General features: G+C 46.4%; 1 protein-coding gene across 2 annotated transcripts in view; it reads left to right on the plus strand.

Annotated features, from left to right (window-relative positions):
* GRIN2A (glutamate ionotropic receptor NMDA type subunit 2A) overlaps nt 1-13672 on the plus strand; it is a 999861-nt gene that overhangs the window by 791695 nt on the left and 194494 nt on the right. For both annotated transcript variants that reach the window (XM_073647750.1, XM_073647748.1), the window contains one exon: nt 338-463. In XM_073647750.1, the coding sequence (XP_073503851.1) occupies nt 338-463 (126 nt within the window). The remainder of the gene's footprint in view (nt 1-337; nt 464-13672) is intronic.

Here is a 13672-nt window from a genome sequence, read left to right on the forward strand (position 1 = left end):
TAAGAACATACGATTACACTTTTCTGACACTTTTCATTTAGCATCTTCAGCATAATATGGCGATCTATTATCTCACAGACTATGAATTAGCCTGAAGGTGATGGCACTATAGAATATTCCACATGACTCAAAGTTTAAGTCGTGATGTCTTATAGCTAATGATTGCGAAGGTTTCTCCTCTATGACATAAAGATGACACATATGTCTAGGTAGTAGCTCTAGGCTGTCAGCATCTCAGATGTGTGAGTAAACAGTTTGGATGAGATCTATATGTTTCGAGCTGTCAGTATAATGAATTGTGTCTGTTTTTCTTTTTTTTGTTCCCATCTTCCTGCAGAACCGTTTAGTGCATCTGTCTGGGTGATGATGTTTGTGATGCTTCTCCTTGTTACCGCCTTTGCTGTTTTTATATTTGAGTACTGTAGTCCTGTAGGATATAACAGGAACTTAGCAGGAGGGAAAGGTAAGATATATTATTTATCAGCTGGTTGAATATGATGTTTTTTTGCCATCTGACCTTCTCATGTTTGGATTGTTTTCTACACCAATAGCAAAGAATACTCCTGGTTGGCTATTGTCATAATTTCATAGGTTACAGAGATAAGGAGCAGTTTCAGTTGCACTCTGACCTTGCTGGGAAAGAACCCAAAGACCCTTATCCAACCTAAGAATACATCCGTATTGTGACACATAGTATATGAGGATCCTGTTATAGGCTTCGAATACAAGTAATGCCTTTGGCAGAGACAGTAGATGCCACTAGGTCCCAACAGCTCAGGAATCTCTAATACACCCACTTTAAGAAATAAATCTATACAAGCTAGACAGAGCCATTTCACAAGATAAATAGGGTGAGTTATATATAGAGAGTCTATTTAATGTTATATGGATTATCGAGAGTTCGATATAGTGCTGGGGTGGTAGGACATACAAATTACTCGCCTGTCATATAAGCCTCCACCCGCGCATGTTATTAAACACCTGCATAGGGGAATGAAGTAACGTTGAGGTGAAACACTGGATATTGATATAAAATACAGAGATTAGTCAATCTACCTTCTGCCATATGTAGGCAGAGGCCAAAGAATGTAGCAATGTGGATTTGACAGCAAATTTAAAGGGAATCTGTCAGCATGTTTTTGCTTCCTCGTGTGAGAACAGAATAATGTAGGAAACGAGACCCTGATTCCAGCGATGTGTCACTTAGTTTACTAGGTGCAGCAGTTGTGAAACAATCAGAGTTTTTGATGTAGCATGTAGGAGTGCTGAGAGAGCTAACCCCACCCACACCACAGCTTTCTGTGTACATTATATAGTGACAGTGAGCTGTTAATCAGTGCTGGGGGTGGAGTTGGACCAGGATATATAAGGGTTGTAGTCCTGGCAGTGTTAATCTCCTGCTGGTAAAATACAAATTTTATTGAAACAACAGAACATAGCCTAATAAGTGATACATCGATGAAATCAGTGTTTCAGCCCCTACCTCATGCTGTCCTCAATTTAAATAGCAAAAACCATCTGAAAGATTCCATTTAACAATACAAACAGCATGTGTTATTAAATACATTTTAGGCTTGGTGTCCTTACTTTGAAAATCCTAGTAACTATGTACCTGATATTAAGAAGAGAATTTGATGAGCCCAGCCAAAAAGTAAGGAAGCTCATGAGTCCAAGTGTATTTAGTCTCTGCCTACCCAGTCTGACTGACAGCTGCAGCTTGTACTGAGGAGTGTGAGCAACAGCAGGAAGGACACTGAAAAGCTCTGAATCAGGCGTAGGGAGCAGTCAGAAAGCCATATAAATCAGACTGAGATCAATCCCAGTGCATGGAATGGCTGGCGGCTCTCCTGACCCGAGCTTGACAGCTGCATAGAAATATATGGAAGTGTCACGCTCAGGTTGGGAGAGCAGCCAGCCAGTCCGTGCACTGCGTTACGATATCGGTCCGATGTACACGGCCGTCTGACTGTTCCCTTAGAGGGTAAATAATGTTTTAAACTTTCATAAAGGATTAAACAGGATTTTCAAAACTAAGTACACCAGCCTAAGCCAGGACTAAGAGATCTAATAATATAGGCAGTTTATATTGTGAAAGTTGGTGGTGGATCAACCTTAAAACTTCTTGTATAATACCATAAACCAATATTTCTCTCCAATTAAGAACAAATGTATAAGAATTTTGGGCTCATTTTTCTTCCTATTTTCTTATCAATATCATTATTTATTAAACAATGTGACATAAATTAATAAAGTAAAGAGTAAGAGATACCATTCTTGGTTTACAAGAGGCTGCATTCACTCCTTTTTTTCTGCATAATTTTAGAAGTGATCATTCTTATACCTCATAGCTGTAAAAGAAAAAAATCTGTCAGTATGCCAGTAATGCTTTTTAATATTAATGTGGGCCAGCTGGGAGCAACACGATATGAGATACATTTCCTCTGAAGCATTAACTGTCACTCTGCAGTTTTTTTGGATTATTACAGGTAATGTCAGCTATGGATGTAGGCTAACTGCACAGCATTTTAACATGCTGAAATCGGAGTTACTTTACTTTAAGAGGTAAAGGAGAAATGTATCAGAATGTGATCTCAAACAGTTCTCTATTCTAAACTTATTTTTATTTGTAAATATTTTTGTTACTATCCTGAATAACAGTAATCCTGAATGATACAAGGATTTGCACTGGACACTGGAGTAGGAGTATAAATTGTCATTCCCTGTTTTCTGCAGCATTGCTGTGTACTGTAGATTAGAACAAGGTCAGCGAGCGCTCCACTTTATCATTACTGGGCAAAGTATTTAAAGTGGTTGATTGTAGAGATGAGTGATTTGATTCGCGGTTCACAAGAAAAAACTTGCCTGACACCATTTCCCACACTGCTAAAGCATAAGACAGGCATAGCCATTTGGCATTGCCTAGTGGGCTTCCCCCAAATGCTCTGCAGCTGTAACGTCTTGCAAATTTTCATACCTTGTACAGTGGTGGTCAGCACATGGCCCATCGCAGAGTGGTTTTTCATCTCCAGGGATACTTGGTAAGTGTCTCTCTCCTGTAGATTGTAAGCTCTTAGACCAGCATGATTCTCTTTCTCGGTCTCTCTCCTGTAGAGCTTCAACTATTATAGTCAACAATGCCATCGCTTTCTCTCTCTCTTGTTAAGTGTAAGCTCTTTTGGTCAGTGGGTTTCTCTCTCTTTTCCTTCCTCTCAACTGTAGAGTGTAAGTTCTTATGGTCAGTGGGTCCGCTCTCTGTCTCCTGAAGAGTGTAAGCTCTTATGGTCAGCAAGGTCCTCTCTCTCTCTCACACCTGTAGAGTGTAAGATCTTTTGGTCAGCGGGGTCCTCTCTCTTTCCCTTCCTCTCACCTGTCCAATGTAAGCTATTATGGTATGCAAGGTCTTCTCTCTCTCTTTCTCTCTCCTGTTGAGTGTAAGCTCTTATGGTCAGCCGGGTCCTCACTCTCTCTTTTCCAGAGTGTGTCTTTTGATCAGTGGAGTCCACTCTCTTTCCCTCTCTCTTTCTCTCTCTCACCTATAGAGTGTAATCTCTTATGGTCAGCAGGGTCCTCTCTCTCTGTTCTGTAGAGTATAAGCTCTTATGGTCAGCGGGGTCCTCTCTCTCTCTTCTGTAGAGTGTAAGCTCTTATGGTCAGCGGGGTCCCCTTTCTCTTCTGTAGAGTGTAAGCTCTTCTGATCAGCAGGGTTCTCTCTCTCTCTCACCTATAGAGTATAAGCTCTTATGGTCAGTGGGGACCTCTCTCTCCTGTAGAGTGTAAGCTCTTATGGTCAGCAGGGTCCTCTCTCTCTCCTGTAGAGTGTAAGCTCTTATGGTCAGCAGGGTCCTCTCTCTCTCTTTCTCTCTCCTGTAGAGTGTAAGCTCTTATGGTCAGCGCGGGGTCCTCTCTCTCTTTTGTAGAGTTTAAGCTCTTATGATTAACAGGGTCCTCTCTCATAAAGTGTAAGCTCTTTTGGTCAGTGGGGGCCTCTCTCTCCTGTAGATTGTATGTTATTTTGGTCAGCGTGGTCCTCTCTCTCTCTCATCTGAAGTGTAAGCTCTTATGGTTAGCGGGACCCTCTGTCTCCTCTCCTCCACGTATATTTTCTAAGCAATTACAAGTTTTCCAGTATTGAAATTCATGTGAACTTATTCGCCACAAATCTAGTTTTTTTGTAAAATTCGGCAAAGTTGGAGAATTTGAATTTCAAAAGATCAGCTCATCTCTAGTTGTTTTATAACAACCAGCTCACCCATTTGTTTTAATAGGCAATATGGATGTCAGAGGTGCTTTTCTTGATAGTAAATCCCATCTATGAGTTAGCATGGAGGGGCTTAAACTGTTACTGTATTATATGGATAGGCATTCTTGTATGACATGGTCACTGTAAAACATACAGTACAGACCAAAAGTTTGGACACATCTTCTCATTTAAAGATTTTTCTGTATTTTCATGACTATGAAAATTGTACATTCACACTGAAGGCATCAAAACTATGAATTAACACATGTGGAATTATATACTTAAAAATACTTATGAAAATATGTCTTATATTCTAGGTTCTTCAAAGTAGCCACCTTTTGCTTTGATGACTACTTTGCACACTCTTGGCATTCTCTTGATGAGCTTCAATAGGTAGTCACCGGAAATGGTTTTCACTTCACAGGTGTGCCCTGTCAGATTTAATAAGTGGGATTTCTTCCCTTATAAATGGGGTTGGGACCATAAGTTGTGTTGTGCAGAAGTCTGGTGGATACACAGCTGATAGTCCTACTGAATAGACTGTTAGAATTTGTATTATGGCAAGAAAAAAGCAGCTAAGTAAAGAAAAACGAGTGGCCATCATCACTTTAAGAAATGAAGGTCAGTCAGTGCGAAAAATTGGGAAAACTTTGAAAGTGTCCCCAAGTGCAGTTGCAAAAACCATCAAGCGCTACAAAGAAACTGGCTCACATGAGGACCGCCCCAGGAAAGGAAGACTAAGAGTCACCTCTGCTTCTGAGGATAAGTTTATTCGAGTCACCAGCCTCAGAAATCGCAGGTTAACAGCAGCTCAGATTAGAGACCAGGTCAATGCCACACAGAGTTCTAGCAACAGACACATCTCTTCAACAACTGTTAAGAGGAGACTTTGTGCAGCAGGCCTTCATGGTAAAATAGCTGCTAGGAAACCACTGCTAAGGACATGCAACAAGCAGAAGAGACTTGTTTGGGCTAAAGAACACAAAGAATGGACATTAGACCAGTGGAAATCTGTGCTTTGGTCTGATGAGTCCAAATTTGAGATCTTTGGTTCAAACCACCGTGTCTTTGTGCGACGCAGAAAAGGTGAACGGATGGACTCTACATTCCTGGTTCCCACCGTGAAGCATGGAGGAGGAGGTGTAATGGTGTGGGAGTGCTTTGCTGGTGACACTGTTGGGGATTTATTCAAAATTGAAGGCATACTGAACCAGCATGGCTACCACAGCATCTTGCAGCGGCAGGCTATTCCATCCGGTTTGCGTTTAGTTGGACCATCATTTATTTTTCAACAGGACAATGACCCCAAACCCACCTTCAGGCTGTGTAAGGGCTATTTGACGAAGAAGGAAAGTGATGGAGTGCTACGCCAGAGGACCTGGCCTCCATAGTCACCAGACCTGAACCCAATCGAGATGGTTTGGGGTGAGCTGGACCGCAGAGTGAAGGCAAAAGGGCCAACAAGTGCTAAGCATCTCTGGGAACTCCTTCAGGATTGTTGGAAGACCATTTCCGGTGACTACCTCTTGAAGCTCATCAAGAGAATGCCAAGAGTGTGCAAAGCAGTCATCAAAGCAAAAGGTGGCTACTTTGAAGAACCTAGAATATAAGACATATTTTCAGTTGTTTCACACTTTTTTGTTAAGTATATAATTCCACATGTGTTAATTCATAGTTTTGATGCCTTCAGTGTGAATGGACAATTTTCATAGTCATGAAAATACAGAAAAATCTTTAAATGAGAAGGTGTGTCCAAACTTTTGGTCTGCACTGTATATGTAGCAGATACATATTTTTTTACTGGATGGCTTGAGATTGTAAATTGGTACCAAGACAAAATTTTTATAAATTATTAACACAATTCAAGAAAAGTTAAGAATAGACACATTTGCATCTATACCTTTCATGAAAATATGCATCCATATGAACATGGATCGGGTAGACTTTTAGGCTACGTTCCCAAGATGAGTTTTTGGTGAGATTTTCCTTTTGCATATTTTTGAAAAAATGCAAGTAACTTATTTCACTTAATGGGTGCAGAAATGGTGTAGAAAATCTGAAACATCAAACACTCACTAAGAGCTCATCGTGGGAACATAGCCTAAGGCTCAAATAACTCAATTACTTTATCTACATCGTCTTCAATATTCCAATCTCACACCTAACCTCGAAAACTAGATAAGGATTGAACCCAGTGCAGAATTGGGAAATCTATAGGAGGGCAGTAGTGCTTTATGAATTTGAGGCTGAGGTATACTTAATAAAAGTGTATGTTTCAAATATCTCTTTACTTAGTGCTAAAGATCAGGGCTTATAAATATATAACATTTTCTAGCCCAGTCAGTTAAATAAAAACAAAAATGACAGATGTCCACAAAAATGAACTTTTATGTTCACCCTAGCTTGGTGGAAATGTTCACAAAGCAAACAATATTCTGTCCTATGGCTTAATGGAATTTAATAAAACATCTAGACTGGTGACATCTGGCTGTTTCTTCAAACTGACATTTTCAAACAAGTTTTCTAATTTTGGCTCTAGTACTGTAAGAGATTTTTAGTAGTGGTAGAATAAGAATATGGGCTTCCTGAAAATCTATATTGTGTTAAGTACCTTATGAAGACAACTTGTGTTCATAAGACCTATTATGGCATATAGACATTATATACAGTGTTGATTGAAAGTTTTTGAACTTTCAGAAATGTTAATATTTCTGCATAAATGTGACCTAAAACTACATCAGATTTTCATACAAGTCCTAAGTGTAGATAAAGAGAATCAATTCAAACAAATTAGTCATAAATATTAGTCTTTGTCATTTTATTAATAAGAAAAATAATCTAACATTACTTGTTTGAGTGGCAAAAACATGTAAATATTTTCTTTAAGTTTATGGTGTGACCCCCTTTTGTAGCAATAACTGCATCTAAACATTTCAGGAAATTGTTGATCAGTCCTTCACATCTGCTTGGAGGAATTTTAGCCCATTTCTCCCTACAAAACAGCTTCACATCTGTTATGTTGGTGGGTTTTCACCCATGAGATGATCTCTTCAGGTCTTTCCACAACATTTTTTTAGTATTAAGTTCAAGACTTTTACTTGGCCATTTCAAAACTGTGGCCCCCATTTCATCAAGACTGGTAATCTTCATACCCATCTTGATGAGTCCCTGATGGAGTAAGATTTGAGTCATAGTGAACACTGAGGCTCGTTATGAATTTGACAAGACATCCTGCAGAGCTCCACCCACTCCACCCACTCTTGCGTGAGAATGTCAAGTCGCTAAATTTCAGCACAGCTTCAAGTTGTGCCAAAATATTGCAACTTTTAAAAGCTTTTTACTACAGGATTCTATTTACAATATGCAGATTATATTATATTAGAACATACAGAATATACAGTACCCGGGGACAAACTACTACTTTATTAGAAGACTTTTCCCTGCCTGTCAGCAGCTTCACTATCTTCCATTATCACACTGGTCTGTGCTCTGATTGGAGTAAAAATTCTCTGATTAGAGCAAAGACCAGTGTGATAGTGATAGATAATTAAGCAGCTGACAGGCAGGGAGAACTGTAATATACTTATTGCTAGTGAAGTGCGGTGAGCAGTTTTCTAAGAAAATGCAGCGAGGTCCCTGCAAGCCGTGCATATGCTAACTTATCCTGGTCTGTCTCCTCAATACTCATTGAGATTTTGTAACTTATTGCTCCCATCAAAGCTAAGACCAATATGATAGTGATGATAGAGAAGCTACTGACAGGCAAGGACAACATTTATATACTCAAACATTGGTGAACTAGAGTAATTGGTCTTCTAAGAAAGTGCAGTGATGTCCCAGGGAGCCGCACAAATGGAAACACTTCCTGGTCTTTCTCCTCACTAAGTAGAGAGATCTTACAAATTATTGTAGGATCTCCGATCACTGAGGAGAGAGACTAGGAATTGTTCCCATATGCACAGTGTAGCACCCTGAGGATTCGGCTGCTACAGGGGTATTGCACCTCAACCCAGAGGTGTGATATTCCACTCCCGGGTAAGGATGGAGTGTGGATCTGAGCTCGGTAGGCTGCATGCACTACACACATCCCATTTCCGAGGAGCAGACCGACGGTACTCCCACTTAGAAATGTGCAGGTACGACCGAGTCTGTTCCTGGCTGGAGTGGGAGGGGGGTGGTACATCCCAAGTAGTGTAGGGGCAGATAGGGGGAGCAGCCTGGGTAAAGATAGGAGCTCATTGGGTGCTGGTCGCCTGAGCTCACACATAGAGGGTGTATATAAGGTGGGCACCATCAAAGAACAGGGTCGGTCAGTCAGTCTTTGCAGAGGAGGAGAGCAGAGAGCAGAGAAGCCCCAGAGAGAGAGAGAGAGGAGAAAGCAAGAAAGACCCAGAGGGGGAAACAGAAAAGGAACTCTGAGAACCCAAAGTCCATCAGCGGGTGAAGAGTTGGCATTAGGGTACCGGATCCCAAGCTGGTGGGGGCAAAAGCACACCCTAGCCAGAGACCGGAGGCCGTGGGCAGCGTCTGCCACGGCCACCCACCACATCCACCCTGAAGGCATACCACGTGGAGGGTCAGGGAACCCAAGGCCAAGGGTCTCCCAACAGAAGGCCCGAGGGAGCTGGACCTGGGTGGATCACTAGTGGGGACGGCCAGAGGAAAGGACAGAAGGAGAGCTCAGGGTCACGCTCCGAACTTGTTTGGGGGTTGGCTGGATCCAGGACCTGGTGGACGCAGCACGGCTCGGGTGGTCACTTGAAGCTGGAGTGACCGGAACATCAGCAGTGAGTAAATACCCTAAACTGCACAACCCGACTCTGTCTTCCTTTAACATCTATGCTGCACCACCACAACCCCCATCCTCTGCACCTGACCCCCTGAGGCTATACCCCACCCGTTGGGGGTTATACCACCAAAAGCTGCACCTACACCATCAGCCTCAGCGGACCCTGCTGCAGCGGCGGCCATAGTGACCGCAATACAACGGGTGGCGTAGTCGACAATAAAGAACTTAATAACATCTGTAGGACTGCCACATACAACTGAGTTTGACACCCTGGGCACGGACCGGGTCACAGCCACTCGGAAGACTACAACTCCCATCTGATCCGGCTCCGGATATTCCCCCTAAAGAATATGGCCCAGGGGGCGCGTCAACTTTGGCGTAGTCGGCAGGATTACGTGCCCGCAACACCCGGGTACTGCGTGCCTGAAGAAAAGAACGAGTGTACCTCAAAAAGAAGTCTCCTGCCGGTTCCGGAGGGTCCCCGCCATCGGACTCCATCACAGGTCGATTCCCGCCGGTTGTCCGCCATTAACAGCTTTTTCCCGCCATCTGCAGAGTTTCCCGCCACTGGGAGACGATTCCCGCCATTTCCGAAGATTTCCCGCCTTGGGGGAGCGGACGCCATTATGGGCGTGCCAGAGGATGGCAAGAGGCCGCCTCCCATCGTGGGCCAGGACCGAAAATGGCGCCAAAAGTGGAAACCGCCCCCACCAACAGAGACTGTGATGCTGGAGGTGTCTGTCAGCGTGAAAGAACAGCCCCTGGAGCTGACAATCACCAAGTGGCCCCGGGACCACCCTCGAGGTGGGAGGAGACGAAAGGAGAGAACAAAGATGGGTGTCGCTTGGAGCAGTCGGGAGCGAGCGCACCCGGAGGCAAGAAGCCTGGAGAAGAGTGTCGAAGGAGCTTACCCGGAGATGGCGAGAAAGCAGAGCAGCACCGGCCCGCTGGCCAGGAGCCTGCTGGAGACAACAGAAGAGGGAGAGCAGAGCAGCACCGGCCCGCTGGCCAGGAGCCTGCTGGAGACAACTGAAGGAGAGCAGAGCAGCACCGACCCGTTGGTCAGGAGCCTGCTGGAAACAACGACCCCACTAGGCCTAGTGGAGGTCCTAGCACAGCTCCCCCGAGACCGGGAGTGTGCACAGACCGCTCTGGAGGGCCTCGCAAGGAGGATGGCCCGGGTGCAGCGAGAGACGTTGGCGGAGTGGAGCCGTGAGATGGCCCAGCAGACCGAGACCTGTCAGCGGAGCACGCCACCCGAGACGAGGAAACAGACCGCCTCTGAGGATGGCGCAGGAGGAATGAAGGCCGGAGACGGCGTCGAGAAGGGAGCCGAACGAGTGGAGGCAGGTAAAGGGGACGTCTATACCCCAAACCGGGAAACCGCGTACCTGCCCCAGCTCCCCGTCGCAGAGCCCGAAGTCTATCCTGCCGTGCCCGTCGCTGCAACGTCACCGCTGCAGACTAGGCCTCAAACGGGAGCCGCGACCCCTGTGACGTCACACGCCTCGACCCCGGGCGTGACCAAGCAGGAAGTACCACCAGCCTGGTCGCAAGGCCTTGTACCCCCGGGCGCCGCAATACCAACAGCGCCCCCTACCTCCGCGGAGCCCCCGGCCTGGTCGCAGGGCCAAGTAGCCCAGGGCGCCGCCGTCCTTACGGTGCCCTTTACCTTCCAGATACCCCAGGCCTGGCCGCAAGGCCCGGGCAACCCAGGCGCTAACACCACCGCGCCCATAAGACCAAGAGTGCCGCATCTGGGAGAGGACCTGTACACCCAGCATACGTGCCCGGATGGGCAGCCATTTATATGGCCACCGGAGTTCCACCATCCCCGACTCCGGAGAGAGAGACCCCTGGATGAACCCCTGATCCCGGCTCCAAAGCCCGTAAAGAGGATCTCGCCCCCGCTAGCAGAAGCGCAGTTTGAGTGGGACCCCACCGGAGAAGATCTCATGGGGTTCACTCAAGAGACTCGGGCAGCTGCAGCGGAGCGTGCTGAGTGCTGCCGCCAACAGCTCGAGGACTTTGAGAGGGAGCGGAGAGAGAGGCGGGTCCGGGAACAGCAAGCTCAAATAAGGAGCGTGGAGCAGAAGAGCCGGGCCAGGAGAGACCTCCGTGAAGCGCATAGTCCCCGCACCACCGGGACTGTGATAAAGTTTAACATGCAGCATGGGTGGGGCTTCATCCGAGACCACCGCACCCTAGGCGACGTCTTCGTGACCAGGAGAGACGTTGAGTCCCACCTACCGGAGGGACACAGAGGTCGTGACCTTTACATCGGGGACGAGGTCACCTTCACCCGGCACAAATGTGCCAAAGGACCCTACGCCCTCCATGTGCATCGCCTGACGGAGGAAGAGCTGCGGTGTGAGGAGGAAGAGCAAGAGGACCCGGACGGGTCTGAAGCCAAAGGTAACCATAAAGAAAGAGCAGGAGGACGCCGTCGTTAAGTACAGCGAAGCAGAAGCTGTATATAGTTGCCCGTCGGGGCACCGTGAACTGAAACTGTTACTGTTGCTAATATAGTCCCCGTTGGGACCAGCATGTGTGAACTGTTACCCGTAATTCCCTAAATCCCACTGACCGAGGACTGAGAGCGGTCATTCCTCCCCAATACCTGGCCGAGGACTGAGAGCGGCCACTACCCCTGTATATAGTTGCGCGTCCTAAAGCGCCCCCTACCGGTTTTATAGGAAAACCATTTGTCTAGAGAGACTGTCGCACTTTACCCGGTCACAAGTTGCACAGTGACCGGAGGAGGAGCCAGAGGCGACGAGAAAGTTTTATATGAAAAGTTTTATTAATATATATATATATGATGTTTTATATGTTTATGCAAAAATTTGTATGTTTTTGGTGTTTTGTTCTTACAGCCCGAGGACGTGCTGTGATTTACCAGGGGGGAATGTAGCACCCTGAGGATTCGGCTGCTACAGGGGTATTGCACCTCAACCCAGAGGTGTGATATTCCACTCCCGGGTAAGGATGGAGTGTGGATCTGAGCTCGGTAGGCTGCATGCACTACACACATCCCATTTCCGAGGAGCAGACCGACGGTACTCCCACTTAGAAATGTGCAGGTACGACCGAGTCTGTTCCTGGCTGGAGTGGGAGGGGGGTGGTACATCCCAAGTAGTGTAGGGGCAGATAGGGGGAGCAGCCTGGGTAAAGATAGGAGCTCATTGGGTGCTGGTCGCCTGAGCTCACACATAGAGGGTGTATATAAGGTGGGCACCATCAAAGATCAGGGTCAGTCAGTCAGTCTTTGCAGAGGAGGAGAGCAGAGAGTAGAGAAGCCCCAGAGAGAGAGAGAGAGGAGAAAGCAAGAAAGACCCAGAGGGGGAAACAGAAAAGGAACTCTGAGAACCCAAAGTCCATCAGCGGGTGAAGAGTTGGCATTAGGGTACCGGATCCCAAGCTGGTGGGGGCAAAAGCACACCCTAGCCAGAGACCGGAGGCCGTGGGCAGCGTCTGCCACGGCCACCCACCACATCCACCCCGAAGGCATACCACGTGGAGGGTCAGGGAACCCAAGGCCAAGGGTCTCCCAACAGAAGGCCCGAGGGAGCTGGACCTGGGTGGATCACTAGTGGGGACGGCCAGAGGAAAGGACAGAAGGAGAGCTCAGGGTCACGCTCCGAACTTGTTTGGGGGTTGGCTGGATCCAGGACCTGGTGGACGCAGCACGGCTCGGGTGGTCACTTGAAGCTGGAGTGACCGGAACATCAGCAGTGAGTAAATACCCTAAACTGCACAACCCGACTCTGTCTTCCTTTAACATCTATGCTGCACCACCACAACCCCCATCCTCTGCACCTGACCCCCTGAGGCTATACCCCACCCGTTGGGGGTTATACCACCAAAAGCTGCACCTACACCATCAGCCTCAGCGGACCCTGCTGCAGCGGCGGCCATAGTGACCGCAATACAACGGGTGGCGTAGTCGACAATAAAGAACTTAATAACATCTGTAGGACTGCCACATACAACTGAGTTTGACACCCTGGGCACGGACCGGGTCACAGCCACTCGGAAGACTACAACTCCCATCTGATCCGGCTCCGGATATTCCCCCTAAAGAATATGGCCCAGGGGGCGCGTCACACAGCTCCCGGGAACTTCGCTGCACTTTTTTAGAAGATCACTCACTGCACTTTGATCTGAGTATTTCGCTCCAATCAAAGCACAGACCAGTGTGACAATAGTATATAATGAAGCTGCCGACAGGAAGGGTAAAGTCGTCTGATAAAGTGGCAATATGGACCCAGTAGCAGCGTGATTCCGATCTATCTGCCTGCGCATGCACATTTGAAGCATGTGTGGTGCAGAGAGTTGACTGAGAAGCCATGCTATCCACAAGAAGGCAGCACGCTTCCATTGAAAAATAGGTATATAAAAGAAAGGTTTTTAAATACAGAATTTCAAAGCAATCAGTAACTATCCAAAATAAGTAAACAGACACATATAATTATATTTTTTATATTAAAAACACTACATTTTTGGGAGCTGATGGGCTTGTGCCACAGAGTAAAGTCCCAAAAAGCTGAAGCTGAACTTTTGATAACTATTGCTGCTAAAACTTTTTTGTGGGTCATGTATTCTTTACAGTAAAATGATCACCTTAATAGGATCTTTCAAAG

The sequence above is a fragment of the Phyllobates terribilis genome, unplaced genomic scaffold, assembly GCF_046119375.1.
Source record: "Phyllobates terribilis strain yellow unplaced genomic scaffold, ASM4611937v1 Scaffold_9__5_contigs__length_417890890, whole genome shotgun sequence".
NCBI lineage: Eukaryota > Metazoa > Chordata > Amphibia > Anura > Dendrobatidae > Phyllobates > Phyllobates terribilis.